We start from the raw sequence: 21,105 nt of genomic DNA, 5'->3' as shown, positions 1-21,105 counted from the left end.
AGGAGTTATGTAGGCCTGAAGTCACGGCCACAAAATGAGGGTGCAACAGCCAAGGTTTGGGTCTATACCCACGAATATTACTCCGAACTTCCACTCCTCATCATTCGTACTCAATATTAATGATTATGACATTGGATTTTACTTCAGTTCCATGCTACTAAACTAAATCAATTTGTCAAGAAAAACTTTTTGTGATCATTATTTTTCAAATAAATTCGATTGTAGTGACAAATGACACTGACATATCTCCGATGTCAATTTCAATTATTATGTTTTATGTATATATTCACTTCTTTCTAATGATGTGCGTAGTTAATAGATATTTATAGTTTCGTTTATATCTGACTTCAACTATTATGTTCTATCATAATGTATGTATATTTTCTCATGTTAATTTTACAGTGTATAACAAGATATTTTTTTTTTTTTAATATGCAGGACCCCAAGGGAGATGTTTATATTGATTGGGTATCCTGTTGAAATATTGTAAATCAATCAATCAATCAATCAATAAATAAATCAATCAATCAATCAATCAATAAATCAATCAATCAATCAATCAATCAATCAATAAATAAATAAATCAATAAATCAATCAATCAATCAATCAATAAATAAATAAACTGGTAGCAACTGATGTGTCAATTACTGGCGAGTAGATCTGGGTCTTGGAGGCTATTGCCCCCCCCCATAAAAAGGGGGTCCGCGACCTTGTAAGAAAATCAGTAAAAGGGGGAGAAAAAGAAGGGAATGATAGATTATGGAAGATATTATATATTTTTTTATATTATGTTAACATTTTTCATAAAATAAGGTTTTTATTTATACAAAGAGAATTTCAGTCTCTCTCTCTTATCTTCTCATCCTCTAACTTTCTCTCTGTCTGTCTTTCCCTCCCTCCCTTGAATATATGTCTTATATAACTTAGAGCGTATAAAAAAAAAAGGTTAACACATAGAAAAAATCCTGTAAAATTATACATTTTGTAATATCCTGAAGATTTTTCCACATTTTAACATTGGTACAGATCCATTTAAGCAAATGACAATATAACTGTCGAAAAATATTTCCGCTTGAGTGAGAACCGCTTACTTTTGAAAAGTTAGTGAAAATGATTTTCACAGAACTTTGAAATTAGTTAATAAAAGTAGACCTTAATCATGAAGAACACATGGAATTTGGCTAGTAAAATTGATTTGAAGATATTTTTACCTTTTTTCTAACTCGCTTCCTTGCCCCAAAACACTTCGAAGAGTGCATCGCGGCCCCACCCCCCCCCCCTCCCACACACACACACACACCGAGGCCATCGTGACGACATTTACTTTACACTGAGCTGTGATTTACATGAAATGGCTAAGGCTTGATTTTCATTTTGTTAATCATTGTCAAGCTTGGGAAAACTGTGGAGAAACAAGTATTAAATGAAAAAATGAAATATAAACCAACTTTAAATGATATAAACTAAGTGAAAAAATGCTGGAGATGTCTGATATAAACTTTTGTTCAGATTCAGTTATGTCCTCAGATCCACAGCTGGCACAAAAAGGGTGAAGGTTGTGCTTACTATCATGACTATAGGTGTTTAAATTTCAATTTGGGTGGCAAAATTGTTACAAATTACTTGAATGAATCCGTTTTATTTCAATTGACTAAAAGAGTAAGGGAAATGTAAGAGAAATGTTTCGCAGGGTAAGTTTGATTTCGCCATTTCCCCTTGACACAGCGTTAAAACGAGCATTTATGCGCATTAACAGATTTCTGCAAGCTTTACAAAAATGGACAGTGCTCATTCAATTGTAACATTCTGTCAAAACTTTTACTTTCATTGGATCGATGAGACCCAAACCTCAGATCATATGTGAAAAATTTACCCAAATGTTGTATATTTTTTAATTCCCAGGGCTTTTTCAAAGTGTAATCTTTTTTTTATACGCATTGTAGAGTGTGGGCCTATTCTAACGTATGGGTGGTGAATACACCACTGGTGATACGAGGAAGTGAAGGAGTGGGTTAGTATTGGAGGTGGTGTCAGAAGGATCTCTCATCACGAGTAATAAAGACTGTATTTGTCAATTCAAGCAGGACGGCATAAGTCTTCATCTAATCCACATTCAATGTCACGTTCCATACCCTCTGGGCTTTGATGGAATCTCAACCGTGTTTTTATAATAAATATGATATCATTTTCTCCCATTCTTTTCTTAGGAAAATATGCATTCTCCCTTTCAGGTGCAGAAATTCGAATACACTGCACAGACAAAATGGAAATTTCGTATCTTTTAATCTCATCATCGGACCTTTATTCCTTCATGGGGGTTCTTTTCAACGTTGTCAAGGGATAGGGGGTGTACGCCTCCTTAAATTTTAATGCTTGATTTACACTCTACAGGGGCGGATCCAGCCTTCGCCAATAGGGGGAAAGGCGAAAAAAAAATCAGTCATATTTTCCCCGATCGCCGGGCCGCTCGAAGTTAATTTTCATTTCTTCGAAGGGTTAGTCCTAATAGTCACTTCTTACTTTATTCTTATAAATATAATAATTTCATAATCTTTATTTGAATAGCGCGAGCTATTTTTTTATCTTATTTTGTCCATGGACCTATCCACGGAGGATTATCTATTGTTACTTGGGGTGCTATGATAATAGCCGCGCGAAATTTTTTGACCGCGCCGCTTGCTGACATTTTAATTTCAAGTCTTGCGCATTTTTTAGACCAAATTTGCGACGCCCGGGTGTGCGGTTCCGAAATGACGCAACATTTTGTAATTGCATATGTCAGACTAAAAAATGCTCAAAACATGATTTCGTGAACAAAATGCAAATTTATTTATTTTATGTTCTTAATTATCTCAATAGAGTCCCCGAAAAAGTTCATCGATAAAACAATGAAAAACAAAAGGCCCCCAAACAAAGAAATAAATAATGAATTGTAAAAACAATATAATACATTGGAAATTGATCTGGTATCGCAATTTTTTTCGTATACATTTGCTAAGAACGCAAAAAAGAGCTTCTACACCAAAAAATAGCACATTTGGAGCTTTATTATTAGGGAGTTAAAGGAAAAAGTATGATTTTGCATACTAATTACACCTAAATTAGCATAATAAATCAATAGCAATTTGCATTAAATAAATTCATATAGAATTGTGTAGATTGTTTTCCCAGACAACCCGCTTGCCAATTTTCGGCGCGATCGACGGTCGAGATTTGTATATCACCTCACATGCTTTTGCTTTAATTCTTTTTTAAGGCCGAATTCAAAATCCAAATCAATTATTTAATGTATACTTTATTGTCCAAGCGTCCATTTTAATAATGATAAAATCATATCGCAGCTGCGTCCCTATCCGCTTCCAAAGGACTTGGATGTCCCTGGCTTTAGCGCCGCAGTCCTTTACAGCGCGGTGATATTTCAAGGAATAAATTCCTGTCAGGTACCCATTCATCTCAACCTGGGTTGAGTGCAGCTAAATGTGGATGAATTTCTTGCTGAAGGAAATTACGTCATGGCTGGGATTCGGACCCACGACCCTCTGTTTCAAAATCAGAAGACTAATCCACTGGGCCACAACGCTCCATAATTTAAAGGAAATATTGCACAATTTCGATTGTTGTGTCGTTTCGGGGAGGGGGTGGGGGTGCTCGCCCATTTAGCTCACTCACATAACATATTTTATCAATGTTTTTTTTAATGGCATGTATGGTGAATGAAATTGATCATTTCAAATTCAATGTCAGCGTGTAATTTTTTGGTAAACTTAGAATATGCATGTTTTTCTTTGTCACAATGATCTCCCTCGATGAGTAGGCCTATTTAAATAATATTTTATTTCACTTTTATGATCTACGTGAGAAAACAAATTTATTGAAGCACGAGCAGCTTGCATGATGGTTCAGTGGTAAAACCGCCCGCCTCATGAACTGGAGATCGTGGGTTCGATCCTCAGCAGAGTCATGCCATAAAATGGGACTGCCTTAGGGCGGATGCAGGATTTGCAAAAAAGGGGGGGGGAATTTATCGGAGGAAAATTTTGACAAGCACACAAAAAAGGTTCTCAACCACAAATATAAAGGATATTTCGTACCCCCAAAAAAATTGACAAGCAAAAAAAGAAGGTCATCAAAATGTTTTAATTCTGCTTCTCAAAAAAAGGGACGTGCCCCCTGTGCCACCCCCATCCCATGGATCCGCGCCTGCTTCTGCCTTCTTATTAGGCGAAAAGCATTTTTATTGGAGGAAAGGGTAATTAATGTCTTGCAGGCCCCGCTGGAAGAATAGCTGATGTGGAGCACCTTGGGAAATGTAACAGTTATTAGTAGCCGATGTTCTTTCATATTTTACGTTTGTTATGTACACTTGAAAATATTGTATTTTTTAATCTTTGAAATATTATGTGCATTTCTTATGCACATAAAGAAGACTTTGAATTGAATTATTATCATTATTATTATTACAATTATTAGTACAATTATCATTATTATTGTTATTATTATCATTATTGCTATTGTAATTATTATCATTATTATTATAAATATTATTAGTTTTTTCATAGCGTTCATCCTACAACAAGCTATAAGTAATCAAGGTAGGGGCGACTTTATATAGGCTTTTAAAATATTTGATTTATATCCGTAAAATTCACAAAGCTAAATGCTGGAAATTTCATCGAAATCGGATAACAAATAACGAAGTTATTGAATTTCAAAGATTTGCATTAACAGTTAAAGGCATGTCTTTATGAATATTCATTAGGTGGGCTGATGATGTCATATCCCCACTTGTTCTTTTCACTGGCGGATTTAGGATTACAAAGGGGGCACATTTTTCTGAGGAAAAATGTGGAAAAAAAAACAAAAAAGGGGCTTTCACCCCCAAATTAATGATATTCGGCCCACAAAAAAATCATCGTTAAAAAGCAAAAAAAAAAGCCTTCACTTTCAAAAGGGGTGGTACACTTCTATTTTACTGGCATTTTCACACTACAATTTTTTCTTTTGCTTCTCAATAAGGGGGCATGAGCTGGCTGTGCCCCCCCCCCCCCGGATCTAGCCTTACTAATGTACTTACTTACCAGTAAGTACATTAGTTATTTATTGCCGCAACTTATTTCACCATAATGGAGTCACATCATTTACACAAGTATGAAAAACTGAAACGTTTATGAACTCATGTAATAATATAAGAAAAAGGAAAGTGGCGGATGTGACATCATCAGCCCACCTAAAATTCATGACGACGTGCATGCATATAACTGTTTTTACAAAATATTATTTTATTATTATTACTTTTTTTATTATAATTTTATTATTTCATTATTTTTTTAAAATTATTTTATTTTATATTATTATTTGTTTTTCTCGATTTTGATGAAATTTTCAGCTTTTTGCTCTGTAAATTTTACTCTATTTATTTAGATATAACTAATTTCAGCCCGGAATAATTGCCGAGGCGAGGGCGAGGGTATAATAAATTTGATAAACCATTCACAGCCCCCCCCCTAGTCTGCTGTGCAACCCTTCACTCGAGTTAAGAATGTGCAGCCTAATCATGCCTTGTGTACTGAAGGCCCTCTCGCTATGTGCTAGTTTTTGCGTGGAGACGCACTTGCTGATCAAAGTTTAATTAGGGTCTGTGCCTGCAGACTACCCCCTCCCTCCCTCCCCCCGCCCCCCCCCCCCACGGCAGCAGTACAGTTGGATTGGTTTTCGCTGCTACTAATTATTTTCCTCCAGACCTCCGTAGTAGGTAGGTAGCCGCCTAGTTGCTACGCAGTGCAGCGAAATGGCGGAAAATTTGAGTACGGATTGTGACGGGCAAAAGCAGTGATAAAACTAAACTGATATATCCAGAATTAACAAGTATTGATAACATCTAAATGAACCATAAATCATGGGGGATACAGCTGAAATCGTGTCTGAAAGTCGGAGGTAAATAATTGTTCGAATGCAGTTAAAATCATATATCTTCTAGCTAGGCCTAATGCATTTCAGTTTGCATTGTCCCACTAATTGAAATATTTGTCATGTTTATCTAGGCCTACCTCAAGCTGACGTTCGTGCAGGCTCCACTCCCCCGGGAAGGGGGGGGGGGGCACTCAGTATATAATGCGTGATGGGTATGTGCCGCGGAGGGGACCCCAATTTTTACACTTAAATTTCCGTTCCAAGGCATAGCATCTTTAGGTTAAATCTGCCTCTTAATTTTCAGCCAGGATTGAAGATTCTTGCAGATCGAGATGATCAAGACAATGCATAGCCATAGCCACTCATTCAATAAACAAGGTTATGATATAACCTTGTTCTCAGTTATATCTCCATGTGTGGCAAAATAAGGGTGGTAATGTTTGGCTAATTTTCTCTTTTTCTTTGGGGCAAATGCTTGATTTTTTTACACTGACAATTTCCATATTACACCTATTTTTCTTACAACTTAGCTCTTATTTAAATTTGATACTTCGAATTATTTTTTTCTTAATTGAATATATAGATCAAAAAATGAAAATTTTCTTGCCATATTACTTTTCACCAGTAGAGGGCGTAAACAAAAATACGCCCAAAATTCAAGTTTTTGAGCGCTCTGGTGAATACAAAAATTATTCCCAAGTTACTAATGAAAAATAAATTGCAACTGTATGGAAATTAGTAGTTTTGGTCACAAAAGTGATATTTAAATGATTTTTTAAAGTGTGTGCTCTGTACAACATTGGTATGCCATAGTCCTACCTGTAGATTCCCCACAGGCAGGGTGGTAGCAGTGAACAAGTGGCCATAGCCTAGGCCTACTCAAAATCTCAATTGTCTGAGTAAAAGAACAAATGTGGAAAGCCGCTCCAAACTAAAGCATGCCACATAGTCATGTTTTTTAGCACTTGTCTTAGACTCTGACTTTAGTAGCCATCATTATTTTGTTACGCTGTTCTGCCTTCCGACCTCATTGATCGGCTAATATGAGCTGCAATTTTGGTGAAAAGCGGCTGCAGAGTGCTGTTTGCTGTTCAACAATCACGGATGCGCTACACTACGCTCCACCTACCCGAACCTCAAGGTCCAAAAATCACTCTGATTCTCCGAGTGGCAAAGTTGGGAAATAATGCATATTCATTGTAGAAATCCTACACACCGAAACTTGATTATAAAAAATAAGAAGCTTCATTCATTACATTTCATCATAATTTTACTCCAAATCCATCCTCCGGTTAGGCTCAAAATTGGTGATTTAGAGCAAAAATTGGCAGCGAAATTTCCATACGTGTGAGGAACTCAATATTGGCTCTAAATCACCAAGCTAACAAGAGGATGGATATGGGGTGGAATGAGGATGAAAAGTAAGAAATTAAGCTTCTTATTCTTTTTAGGCTACAATGTAGTTTCGGTGTAGGATTTTTATAACCATTTTTTCTCACCTTTGCCACTCGGAGTACTATCAGAGCCAGTTTTGGACCTTGATGTTCGGGTAGGTGGAGCATATTGTAGCAGTAGTGAAGTGGAGTGGAGCCTGCACAAACATCACTTGAGGTATCTTATTTGTAGATTTTCTGCAAGTGACTCTTCATTCTTGCACATGCAAATTAACCAGCTGACCAACCTTTTCTTTTACAAATAGTGTAGCCTGTAGGGCCTAGTGTGTAAACATTTTTCACTTATTTTAGAGGGGGCAGGGGTTAGCAAAATGTGCGCAGTTGACCATGTGACTTGTCCCTTGCACTCCTAGTACTAGTCACGAAAATGAATTAAAAGGAAGGGGAAAGCTGATCGTGCATGAAAATAATAATTTATTTCAGAATTTAAGGCCTGGATAGTTTCCAAGTTATTGATTGGAAGATGACTCATGATTCCAGGAAGCCATAACCCTGCTAATTCACATAATTCCTTTTTTTCTTTTTTTTCCTTTAAAAAAATTCTTATCAAAAATCAGGATATTGGATGCGATACCAAATCCACAAAGCCTGTTTTCAAGTTTCCTGCAGAGAGATGATGAGAATGAAGGACAGAACTTGAAGCTCAAATGCAGCAAAGACGAGGTAAGGCTTGAAGTTTGAGAATTGGGAAGGGGTGACGGCCCACAGCAAGAATTTATATGAAATGGCAAATTTGAACATTGTTATTTTTGTTGTCACCTTTCACTTAATTCCTTTTTAAATAATAATATGTATAGTGCTTACAGTACAGTTTGCAAAATATCCGTCAAAATTATATATTTCAAAAATATTTTTTTTGTGTGTTGATAGATGCTCTAAAATCTCCTGAGCTATAGATGGCACCAAAAGAGATTCGATCTTGAGTAAAAACTGAAACATTTCGTCAAGAGTTTCACACATGGTTCTGTGTCATAATGGAGAAAATTGACACAATAAATCATGTTTGTATTACATATATATTACAATATGATGAAACATAGTAATGAAAAATTTTCCCCCATTTGAAATATAACATTGTTTTGACAGGCACTGTATTTATAATGCAAAATAAATCTGATGTGCCTTTCCAAAAATGTGCCTGTATAAATAGAGTGTACTTCTGATGTTATTGTTATATGGGGCTATATAAAAGTGGATTATAATATCATTGGTTGAATGGTATAACGTTTGTAGGTCAATTATTAAAAATGCCCATTTTGCTCATTCCTTTCAATAAATAAATCTTAGTTTCTTGTCTCTTATTTTGTATTGAATCAGAATGAATTCACCAAGCTTAAGCTAGCGTATGTAGAAGCTGAGACTCGATCCAAGATGATCGAGTTTATATTGAACAAACCTATGGAAGAATGGCCAACAATTGACACAGCATCTGATAGTAAGTGAGCTGGGATTGAATCTATTTACTCTCCACTGAAAGCACAACTGCCATAATTAAGTAGTGTTTGTACTTTGAATTGTAAACAGAAAAGCTGGTTGGGGCACTATTTTTATTCCAGTTAAGGAATTATGGTGTAGCTGGCTTTCTATATATTGATTTGAAATTAATTTGAAATTAATTTGAATGGCACCCATTTCATGATTATTGCACTGTAACCCCTTTGACACTGAGCCTACAGATATGTTGCCTGTGGTCTCAATGAAATGTGTATGAGTTTAGTCAGCCAAGTCTCCAATGAGTGTAACATAAACACTAGTTGTTTTAGGTCTAATGATCGGAAGAGGAGTTCAAACAGAATAAAATGATACCCAAAGCATTCATCCTGTACCAAATGATTCAGGCAGAATAGTGTTATTGTTGAGAAAACAAGCATGGTATTCCAGCAAGATGTAGGATGTTATTCCTTGTAATAATGATAATAATATTCTGTCCCACAAATTTGTGTTGATGGTGTGTAGTGTGGTCATTTTTCAGCGTAGAATATTTTTTCACTGAGTTAGATTAAGGATGATATTGTGACAAGTAACATTGATTTTAAAAGACTCTCCTGATATTATATTCCCTTAGCGTTAAACTGTATGAGGATATTTGTGGATGAGAAAATTACTTTCTGGTTATTTTGTAGGTGATTCACTATAGAGAGAGGGGGATTATTGGATCAACATCCAATTTAAGACCTTTTTTTAATTCAGCCCTGGAACCAAATTAATGCAAAATAGTGAAGGTGTGTAATACTTGTTATTCTTAATCCTTGATTTATTTTTAATGGTTATTTTTATATAGAAGAGAATTTTGATCAAGTGAAGATGGATCTAAAGGATGCAAAGGAAGAGCTTGAAAATCTAGAGGACAAAATGGCCGACTTGATTGATAGTGCACAAGAAAGTAAGTTCTTTTTATCAATCTTAGGGTGCACATGCACTCATCTTATTTCTGAGGTAGAATTAAGGTTTAAAACATGTTGTAGGGTACTTTTGGTACATGATGAATGTAAATATGTTTTGACATATTTATGAATTTTCAGGCTTCAAAAAATATTTTGTGGTAAAAGAACGAGGTACAAAAATATCAAAAGTTTTACTTTTAAGTTAATGACACAGTTGTTGCCTAAGGACAATGTTATTTCTTAGTGCATTTCGATTCCTTGAAGAATATCCTTTCAGAAAATGTATAATTAGGGTGAATGCATGTCTAGATTTGGACCTGAAGAAAAAAAATTACCATGTATGATGATGCTATAATAGGGATTATGTTTTAGTGATATTGTTACAATGATTGTAAAAATAGTCAATGAGAAAGTGAGTGAGTTAACTCTATCATTTTTCTATACAGAGGTTGAAACGATGGAAAGGAGGAAGAAAGAAGCAGAAGACTTACTGAACACAGTCGAAACAAAGGTAAACATAGATAATGTAATATTCAGTATATTACCACAATACCATGTTTTGGAAATGCCAAGTATGATTTTTCATGCTGGAAGGTTTAGAAAACCCCCTCCTTGTTTGGAATGGATGCCATGCTGTTAATGGTTCTACTGCAAACCATTCATGCAGTGCATTGAAAATGCATCTCCTGAAAGTAACAAGGATAAAAGTACATCTTTTACAGACTGTGTATCTAAGACACTGACAACAAAGTTTATCTGTGTTGGTAAATTTTCTAGTATACTTAATTTAAAAAAGCTTAATTTCCCAACATATAATTTACAATGAATTATGAAAGGAAATGAATGTGTAATTTAGAACTAGCCTTTTGCCTGAATGAAGAATGCATTTCTTTCAGGATGCTAAGAAGAGAAGTGATATTTGAATGATTTTATTGATTCTTATATTGGATAATTTAAAACATGGGCTTGTAGATGTAGAAGTATCATCTTATGAAATTGTCCATTAAAGTAAATGCATAAATCAATTCTTAAAGTAATTGACACCCCCCCAAAAAAAACATTAATAAACAACAACAAAAATTAATGATAGCCAATGTACATAAGAAACCACATTTATAGCAAATTTCATAGTTTACACTTATTTGCATAATCAATTTACTGATAATAATACACAGTCTTTTAGTTTACATCCGGTTGTATGTGCATGCAAAATTTTTAGTGATCATGCAATCAGCGGCCAAGATCTGAAGGGGATCAAATTTCTCCCCCCCCCCCCAAGTATATCCTGGTCTGAAATAGCCCAGTTAAATCAGGGTAGAATTCTAAACCTATAAAACAATCACCTATTGGAATTTTTCATGTATATGTAGTAAGAAACGTATGTATTCCTTTACAGAAAGCCAAGCTGGAGTCTTTGAAAATTCAACATGAAGAATCCTTGAAAGGTTTTGATGGTATGATGATGGAAGGAACAGATTTACCAACCAAACTACAGAAACAGGTAAATATTATCATTGATGGCATAATACTGGTCAAGGTAACTTTAGAGCGGTTCCAATGTGCTAAGACAAAACTTATTAGCTATGGTCGTCGAACATTTTTCTACGATTTATTCCATGGACGACAATGTACAATCAATCGTGAAAATCAAGGGTATGATTAATCGCTAACCTTTGTGTTACGGGACACTGGAGACATTAACTGAGGGTGCTGGGATTATTTCAACAAATGTGGGTAATTATTCTTATCCTGGATGAAAGATTGTGTTTGTTTGTAGGTCCAAGCACGCTCCTTTCAATGCTGATACAAAACCCAGGCTGTAAAGTTCAATATTATAGGGCAAGGCTACTTTTCTATCAAAGGGCATCTTTCAATATTACAACACAAATGGATAAATAAATGAAGAACACTACAAAGCAAGTGATGAGGGAATCAAGGCTTGTCAGCAGGTCATCCACAGCTATGGCCTTGGATTAATCCTGTCAAACCTTTTTTATATGGAGCTACTATACCATGGGCTGCCAGAAGCATGTCAGGGTTTCTCCAGAGTCATCGGCCTGATTTTACTTGAGCAGTCATCCACTTTCAAGTTTAACAGTGGTGTCCCTCATAATGGGACAGGCCTTATGTTTATCAGTTATACACAGTATGACTATTATGCCTCTCATTTCAATCTTTCAGAGAGAGGCATTGCGAACCACTGAGCTGGCCCTTCAAAAGTGTGACCTGGTACTAATGGACCACAAGAGGGTGGTCTCCAGGCTGCAGGAGAAATGTTGTATGGCCAAGGCTGTTCAAAAGGAATGTCAGCAAGCAGTTGAGACTTTACTACAGCATAAAGTGGAACATGACAGAGGGACTAAAGAGAACCAGGAATGGTTAGTTGACTTTGAATAAATCTTCATTGAGATGAGTTTCATAAATCTGTTGTAAGTAATGCAAGACTTTTTGGCAAGTGATGAACCTTGTAGTAGCTAAATCAGCTTCTCAGACATTTTATGTTGTTGTATTATAATAATATGTTTTATTGGGTCAACACAGACCAAGTATAAACAAACATAACAAATCAAATCAAATATAATTAAACAATTTACAAGTAATCATAACAAAAAAAAAACACAAAATATATTTAATGATTTTAAAAAAGTGGAAAGTTTCATGCAATAACACAGACGTGAGATTTTATACAACTTTGATGGCTCATACAAGATAGATAGATGGATAAATGGTATTTATTAAAATTCTCTACAAATTGCAGTTAACAAACTGAATTGCATGTGAATTACAGAGCTAAAATACAAGTATACATTTCATTGCATACATTTTACAATACAATGTTCAAGTATGTATGTAGATAAAATACAGTATACTGTATACCATTGATCTTATGATACAATTAAAACTATTAAAATTGCATTAATTAATGCATAACTTTGCATTGTCAGGATCAAGAAAGATTTTTTGGAAAGGATAAGGCAAGGAAAGAGTACAGGGGTAGAGAGTTTAGGTAGGAAAAAAAGAAAAAAACCATCAGGGAGGGTAAGATTGACCTTGACAAGAACATGTGACATATACATAAAAAAGGTAAATAAAGAGAAAAGGCAACTTATGGCAATAAATATGACAAATAATCCTAACACTAACATACAATACCAAAAGCATAATCATTCAAGGGTTTTTGTTGTACAAACGGATCAGATTAGGGATTGGGCTGTTCCACATACGCTTAGTTTTACATCTGGGTTCGTATATCTTTCTTGTCTTTGGTAGATTTTTTGTTTGCATTCGTTGGGGAATGAACTGTTCAAACTGAACTGTAAATAATAAAGTCTTTTTGAAGAAGGCGACACTTAGATCATTTCAACGTTTTTCTAATTGTTGTAATTTTGACAGAGTAAGAGCAGTAGTGTAACAATCATAATCATTTCTAAAGATAATTCTTAAGGCGTGTTTTTGAATTCTCTCTAAGCGTTGTCTTTAGGCAATTGTGAGACCTCCGAAGCAGCATATTCCAGTAATGAAAATTATAACTACATCCTCGTGGAAAGACCGTATTTTTGCTAAAGTGCCGAGCATATATAGTTTTGCATTTGCTCTCTTTTCAATATCAGGAATATGTGCTTCCCACTTTAAGTCGTTCTGTATTGTAACGCCGAGTAATTTCACTTGGGTCACACTAGCAAGACGAAGTACACAATTATCAAGGATAAGTTGATAGTGATTAACTGGATCTCTAAAGAAACAAATGTCCATTTTGATACACTTTTTAGGATTTAATTGCATTTTATTGGATTCAGCCCAATTATACAGACATGTTACTGCTTCTTGCATGTTTGAAAGTTGGTTTGATTTACGACATTCGACCAGAGTTAAATCGTCAACATATTACACATCTGCATACAATCAAGAAAAATTAAGGGAACAATTTTTGTACATTGGGGCACACCTGGCTTGATTTGGCACCAATCTGAAAGATCACCTTTATAACGTACACATTGTTCACGCTCAGACAGAAAATCTGAAATCCAAAGATCTATCGATGGGCAGACACCAATTTCGATTATTTTTTTAATGGCAACTGTGTGATCTATTCTGTCAAATGCCTTTATGAAATCGGTGAGAAGAACAGTTGATATTGTTTTTGGTGTTTCCGCATTTAAGAAAATATTGTGGAGAATGTTAATTAAACAATGTGAGGTTGATAAATGTTTTTGTTTCCAAACTGACAAGGATCACATACACACTAAACAGGATACATACAATGATACATGTGCAGATGACAAAAATTATAATCTAAACTTCCATTTATTAAAATGAACTTTCGTTTATTTCTTTGTTTTTTTTCCATCTAGGTTAGAGCAATGTCTGCATACACTCAAAGACTTAGCAGGAATCAGTAAGATCAGAGTTGTTGACCAATCATTGATCATTGACCTTAGCTGCAAGGGACCATCATCAGAGGTCACTGTAGAAGTCAAGATGACCTTCAAAACCACACCTGATGGAAATGAACCAAGCAAACTTTGTGCTGTTCAGGTTAGCAAGCTCACTATTCTACTATTAATTTTTTTGTGTAAAAAAATAATAAATATAAGAGCTACACAGCCTACAGATTCACATAGTTGTCTTACCTACAAGCGATTTAAGTATAGGTTTTGATAAATTCTCTCGGCTTTAAAAATTGTCCTCAAAGAGAATGGGTCCGTAGAGTGCAAAATCTTCATTGGAATATCAAAGTTTATAATTCAACTTGCATTACACAAATTGCTCTATTCTTTTCAGCATAAGCGTTGAGGATAAAAGGAGTCTGATTTGTTTAATAATTGAAAATTTGACATATACAGAGCTAGAGGAGAAGAGAGTTTTCCTCCAAGAGAAAGAAACAAAGAAATTTAGAATCAGGAGTTTGCCTGAAACTGTTTTTTGATTTCATTTCTATCCTCAGCGGATTTGACTCTCTTACATCAATCTTCCTTTGATGTAGGGCTTTATACAATAACAGAGCTACCAACTATTATATGAGAGTCATGATTTTTATGACTTTCATACCAAATTAAGCCATTATGCAATTGACCTTGATTATTTTGACGTAGAATAGGTATGTACACATTTAACACACACATAGTAATACATTGCACAGTGGCAAGATTTACTTGCTAATGCTGCACAAAAGTTATGTAGCACCCTTGATAAACATTCCTGATGACCATCATGTAAGTTTGGCAAAACTTGGCATTTACGCACATTGTGCATCTGTTCTGTATAAACCTCTTCTGTGCTGCATGTATAAAATTATGACTTTTATCTCAGAATTATGACTTTTAAGCATATTGGTTTGTTGGCTCAGTTGGTAGAGCGTCCGTCTCACAACTGGGTGGTCAGTGTTCAATCCCCGGCCGCATCAAACCAAAAGACGTTAAAAGATGGGAGTTGCTGCTACCCTGTTTTGCGTTCAACGATTAAAGGGATATAGCCTCGTCGATCTGGTGCTGCACGGTGGCTGCCGGGCCCACGATCAATTGGACAAAGCAAATTTTTGGGAGTATATCATTTCAAGTCTATTTCGAACAATAAAATATGGAATTGGATGTTTGATTACTACTTTTTACTTCGATAGATTGGCAGCTCTGCTATAGTTTAAGTTTAAATGGAAACTATCTCATAATGGACCACAGTTTTGATGTTCCCCCATTTTATCTCTAGCTTGGAGGAGAGATCTTTGACTGCAGTGATGTAATCTCTGAAGCTATTAGTTTGAATGATCCAGTCTTATTGATCAGGGAAGTGAATCGAAGGCTCAACAGCCATGCTCCTGTTCTTCAAGAGGTTGAGAGATTACGCCATCAGTGAGTACTATTACACTTTTACCAGCAAATGATATCTCATTTTATTATCTGTTTATTTTAGATATAAACAGCCTTTGTGATGTAATATTATGATTGTCTTTCAATGATGTGACTTAGTAAATACCAGTAATTGCTTTGTCCTTTGTAAAGTGCCCTCATTGAGCAAATGAAATTCAGTGCACATGAATCATAATTACCAGGGAACAATTTTACTAGTATTACATGATCTCACATCACAATCTATGACTTCTTCACAAAATTGTTTGTATCACATGTTTCTTCATCAGACTGTACACAACTTATTGCAGTATCCCCCAATGAATAAAACTGCCTATGGAATATGGGAAATGCAATTATTAATCTGTTTACTTTTAGTTTTTTATTTCTTTTCTCATCTTGGCTGTATTATACTGCATTATCTCTAGCTATAAAAACCGCATCATCCCTAATGAGTTCACACACACCACGTTTTCAAGCTAAGACTAATAAAGGAGTAGATGACGGACGAAATAAAATGAATTAATAAAATATTGGTTAAAGTTGAATTAAAAAAAAACAACCCTCAATTGTGTACAATATCGTGATACACAATAATTTTATATCATGGACTCAATATTCATTTATGATTTAGTGTAATGATATTTCAATATCAAATTATACAACAGTAATGCATCATGACCTGGGCCTATCTTAATCTTTATTATGTCTTTGTATTTACTTTGTAAATTTCTTTCCTTTATTGGGACTTCAATAAAGTGATATCAAATTCAAAATTATGTGGCCCTATTATATCTTCATCATCACCATTGTCAGTCTCACATGTATTTTATTCTTAGGTATGCTATTGACTATGTCCATGAGGAAAGGAAGCTCCATGCTATGCTAGGTAGTAGCGGTCAAGTGGTATGTACACTGACCATTGATAATGGCTATCCTACCACTGGACAGGCAACACTCACCAAGATAGAAGGAAATGGACATCATAAAGATATCTCAGATTATAAGGTAACTATTTGTTTCGGGTCAACTTTTTGTGTGTGGGCCCAAACATGCTTTACACATTGCATTATTTCAGCAGCGACCCTTTACTGTTAGAGATTGGTATTCCGGGATGCCAGTCTTCAGGCAAAAGCCTGAATTCAGGCTCTGGCAATTTATTTTCAGGCCATAATTTTAACATTTTTGTGTACAAAATATTGTATTCTAGGTGATTTTCAGGCCCTCTGATCAATTCCAACTGGCATCCCTAGGTATTGCTATTGGCTATCCATATACCCATTTTAGACCAAAGTTCAAATTAAAGAAGGGTTCAGGATATACAGGCCTTTTATTTTACCTGGGCAGATAAAGCTTTCCATTGATACCAATACTTCCACAATCTTAATTAAAAGGAAAGCCCAAACAATACAAATTGAAAGAAATGGGTCAAGTTTGAACTAGTGTCTTGTCAAAAAGATCTTTTAAATGGATCTATGACTTAACAGCTCCCAACATTGAACGCACTTCCTGGGCTTTGTCTCGTGGTAAGGGGATGTCCCCTCTCTTTCAATCCATTCCTTGGATAGGCTGTCTGTATGTAAGAAGGGTGTATTGATTATTGTTCAATTGTAGAGATAAGGATCAGAGACAGCTGGGTAGCATTCTGAATCCCTTTAATCACCATGGGGATTATCAAAGATGAGGATTAAAAACTTATAAAAATGCTTGTGAAGGGATTATCAGACTAATCCTAGAGGCACTATTGATCACATCCTGTTCTCACCTCTTTCCACAGCTGTATGTAGCAATTCAAAACCTCTCAGTTTCTATTATTTGGATATTTTCCTGGGTAAAAGACCATGCCCAAATCAATAGGCATTTTCAAACCCAGGTGTATAATGGAGACTAGGGATGTATGTGTGTCCCCAAATGGAGAAAACAGATAAGAACGAAAGAAACATTGTAGATTGACATTGGAAACGTTTGCTGTATTGGATGAGAACACATAGATTAATGAAAAAAAAGTAGGACTAAAAAATCTGAATGGTTTATTTCTTTATTTTTGTGAGTTGTATTGAATACCAAAACTCAACATGATTACCGGTACCTCATCAATATTTCTTTTATAATATATATTAGAAATGGTCCAAATAATGTTTGACTCCCCTTCTCATTTATGCAGCCACCAACAGAGAAACCAACAATGAGTGATTGGTTGATGTATCTTCAAACTCAACTCTGAAAGTAGCTCTTCTCACTCAGCTCTCAACATCAGTCAGTTTATTATCTATTTCTTACAATTTTTACTTCAGTTATTTGGTCAGTGGAGAGTGTTTGTAACTGTAATATGCCATGTGCTAGCGCCATTATTGTACCTAGGGCCAGCTTGCTTGAGGTCTGAGGCCAAGGCCAACTTGTCCTAGCTTGTGGCTTAGGGTGAATATTTTGGCCAATGCTGGACATTTTATTACAAGGCAGGATGAATAAGTCTTATAGCAAATGTGTCATTATATTAACATTCTGAACATCTAGTTTTTTGTTCCCTTGTACTTGCATTTTTATCTTCTTGAACTAAAACAAAGTTTGCATGATTAATTTTTTAATTTTCAATAGAGGGTCTCACATAAATATGCCCCAAAATACATTTTTATATATAACATCATGCACCGTATGGCACAGGGAATACCTTACATCATGGTCTTATAAAAAAACATACTGTAAGTGAAATCTGCCTGCATTACATTCTTCATGTGAAATCTACTACTAAGTATGTAATGTACACGGTGCTTGTTGATTTCAGTAAGATTAATTTCTACCAGTCAATCTGTCATAATAGTGTAACTTTATTATGAAAAGAAAGTCCAATTTAGTATCAAGGGCCGTTACTCATTTAATACTCGACATTTACCGGTACTCTATTTTTTAAAATGATTACTAATGATATGTGATATGTTCAATCATAACATACAATTACTCATTTACAATAGGGAATTATTTTTAAAAAAACATGAATGTAACCTAAATTTGTAGAATCAGAAAGGTTTTGAAATTGGTGTAAAATACAGACTTCAAAGTTAATGAAAATATGTGTAATGCAGCTATTATTTCTATTTCTTATTTCAAAGTCTACCATTCCAAATGGGTTGATTTTGTAATGTTGAGATTTCACATATTTCATGAACATTTAAATAGACTTAAATGCAATGATTCTTTTTTTTTTTCATAGGTAATATTATACAGATATTGACTGATGGGGTGTGTAATATAAACATTCTTTGGACCGCCGGATTTGTATTTTCCCGAGGGGTTATATTTTCCCGAAGCGCACAGCGCTGAGGGAAAATATTAATCCTTTAGGCGGTCCAAAGAATTTTTTTTTTACTCATCCCATCAGTCAATATCTGTTATATTAGATAGCCTCTAATAATGAAGATAAAGTTAGGCCTAACGATATACATGCAGTCTGTTTATGATATTCACAGTGATTGATTGAACTGGTATACATCTAACGTTAGATCTTGATCCATCTAAGTAACGTTAGTCTAACGCAGTGACCCTTTTATAATCAAATCAACTTTGTTTAGGCCTAGCCCTAGATCTAAATCTAAGTTCGAGTCCAGTCCAGGTCCAGGACCCAAGGCAGGCCGATAATGCATGGTAACATCTAATCCACAAGAGGGCGCCATACACATAGAAAAATATATTCATGGACCGGATGGTCAATATTTTCACCGAAGGTGGACCGGCTGGGAAAATACATTGATTTCGATCATATCACGTGACACGCTGTGGACCAATCGCGCTTGGCTATCTGTCTTGGCTATCTAATATTATTTTAAATGACTGTTAGTTAAAAAAAATTTTCACTGACTTCAAGCATCCAAGAGAATTAATGTGTGTTTGGCAGTGTCATGCTGCATACAGATGAAACAAGGTCCAGATAAATGACATAATCATCTCTAAGCTGATATGTATATTTTCCAAGTGTGTTTGTTAGATATAATGAATGAAATATGATCATGTACATTAAGATGGAGGGAATATTGTATGTAACCCCTGTAAGCCTAATAATCACCTTACCCCTCCATAAATGTACATTTGTACAATTTGTAAATTTTCTATGCTAATTGCCATTATATCTTAGAAGTACATACTACCTTATGCCCCAGGTTTGAATAATGTGGGAGCGTCGTGGTCTAGTAGTTCTGACTCTCTCCTTTGAAACAGGGTCGTAGGTTCGAATAGTAGCCACGGCATGTTTTCCTTCAGCAAGAAATTTATCCACACTGTGCTGCACTTGACGCAGATGAGGTGAATGGGTACCCAGCAGGAGTTCATGTAATTCCTTGCATGCACTAAGCGCTGGTGGTGGTAGCTCGAGCTTAAGCTGGGTAATAATAGCAACGCTCTGTTTCCTCAGGCAAAAAGCACTTTATAAATCCATTATTATTATTAATGTGTAATAGAGTACCGAATTGTGATGTCATCAATTTTCTTTTTTGCATTTTACAGTTGTGATAACAAATTTTGGTTGAGCATGATGGAAAAAGTCCACAACCCTAATTTGGTGGTAATCAGTCCATGGGGCCCCCAAGATATGAATACATAATTAGCCCCATTGAAGTCAATGTATTCATGAGGTCATATCTGTGGGCACCATGGACCGATTCCCCCTAAATTTGTTTTTTTTTTCATCATGCCCAGAAATTCCACTTTCAAAAACATAGTGACATCATCATCACTTCCGTACTCTATCATGAAATGTAAATACATGTACAGTACATTGTGTATAAATGTATCATAGGTTTAATCTTTTTCAATTACCGGTAACCTGTAAATAATATGTCATGTTTTGTGTAGTAATAAACATATGAAAAAATACTGAACCAAATGATTTTCATTTCTTCCCCAATCTCTTTCTGTTGGAATGTTTCTCTGGCAAATTGCAAGCTCTGAAGTCTTAACCATCATCATCATCATTACCATTGCGATCATCACCACATCTACCACTATGTTTGAATAATTTCCTGGTTATATTAACCCTAATACTCCGTCGAATATTTGTTGGTACTTCCTAATGCCTGGAAAGATAACACATTAGTGTTTGTTTTGTAAAATTGAAATGATCCAACATGTGTCGATTTTGATAAATTTTGAAACTATACAACTTAGTAGATTACATAATTCTTGACCCAATTTTGAGGCAATCAGGCTCTCAGGAGGGGGGCCATAATGGCGCCCTCCCTGGGAATAACGAGCTTTGAAATACTCCAAGTGCTTGTCTGGTTGTTTTCTCCAGTTTAAATGGGTTCCTTGTTTCATTGAATATTGTGAATAACTACTTAAATTCTTTGGGTTTTTTTTTATCGTTTCCATCTAATTTCAATGAAAATAGTTTTGCTTCATTTGCTTGGTATAGCAGGGGTGTCGAACTCTGATTTCTTTATGGAATTCTGATTTTCTTTTTTTTTTCAGATGTCCTTGAGATTTTTATATCAGATTTCTTTAAGAGCCTTACTCTCACACCTCTG

At 35.2% G+C, this 21,105-nt stretch overlaps 1 protein-coding gene across 2 annotated transcripts; it reads left to right on the top strand.

Annotated features, from left to right (window-relative positions):
• Positions 1–5,766: 5,766 nt before the first annotated feature.
• Positions 5,767–18,570, top strand: LOC121426516. Of its 2 annotated transcripts, none has more exons than XM_041622851.1 (11): positions 5,767–5,935; positions 7,923–8,028; positions 8,683–8,800; positions 9,647–9,748; positions 10,196–10,260; positions 11,146–11,250; positions 11,931–12,127; positions 14,102–14,285; positions 15,453–15,595; positions 16,432–16,600; positions 17,757–18,570. In XM_041622851.1, exons 1-11 carry the CDS (start codon positions 5,898–5,900, stop codon positions 17,814–17,816), a joined length of 1,287 nt encoding a protein of 428 aa, XP_041478785.1. In that variant the 5' UTR covers positions 5,767–5,897; the 3' UTR covers positions 17,817–18,570. The 2 variants fall into 2 exon arrangements, with proteins under 2 accessions (XP_041478785.1, XP_041478786.1); XM_041622852.1 differs by lacking the exon at positions 5,767–5,935 and adding an exon at positions 7,396–7,522.
• Positions 18,571–21,105: the final 2,535 nt, after the last annotated feature.

The sequence above is a fragment of the Lytechinus variegatus genome, chromosome 13 (assembly GCF_018143015.1).
Source record: "Lytechinus variegatus isolate NC3 chromosome 13, Lvar_3.0, whole genome shotgun sequence".
NCBI classification, from domain to species: domain Eukaryota; kingdom Metazoa; phylum Echinodermata; class Echinoidea; order Temnopleuroida; family Toxopneustidae; genus Lytechinus; species Lytechinus variegatus.
The sequence above is the reverse complement of the archived record's forward strand: the minus strand, read 5'-3'. Positions and strand labels throughout refer to the sequence as shown.

Coding starts and splice junctions, on each gene's coding strand:
- LOC121426516 (XM_041622851.1), top strand. CDS start 5,898: ATGGGGGATACAGCTGAAATCGTGTCTGAAAGTCGGAG. Junction 5,936..7,922: donor ATCGTGTCTGAAAGTCGGAG/GTAAATAATTGT, acceptor ATCAAAAATCAG/GATATTGGATGCGATACCAA. Junction 14,286..15,452: donor GCAAACTTTGTGCTGTTCAG/GTTAGCAAGCTC, acceptor TTTTATCTCTAG/CTTGGAGGAGAGATCTTTGA.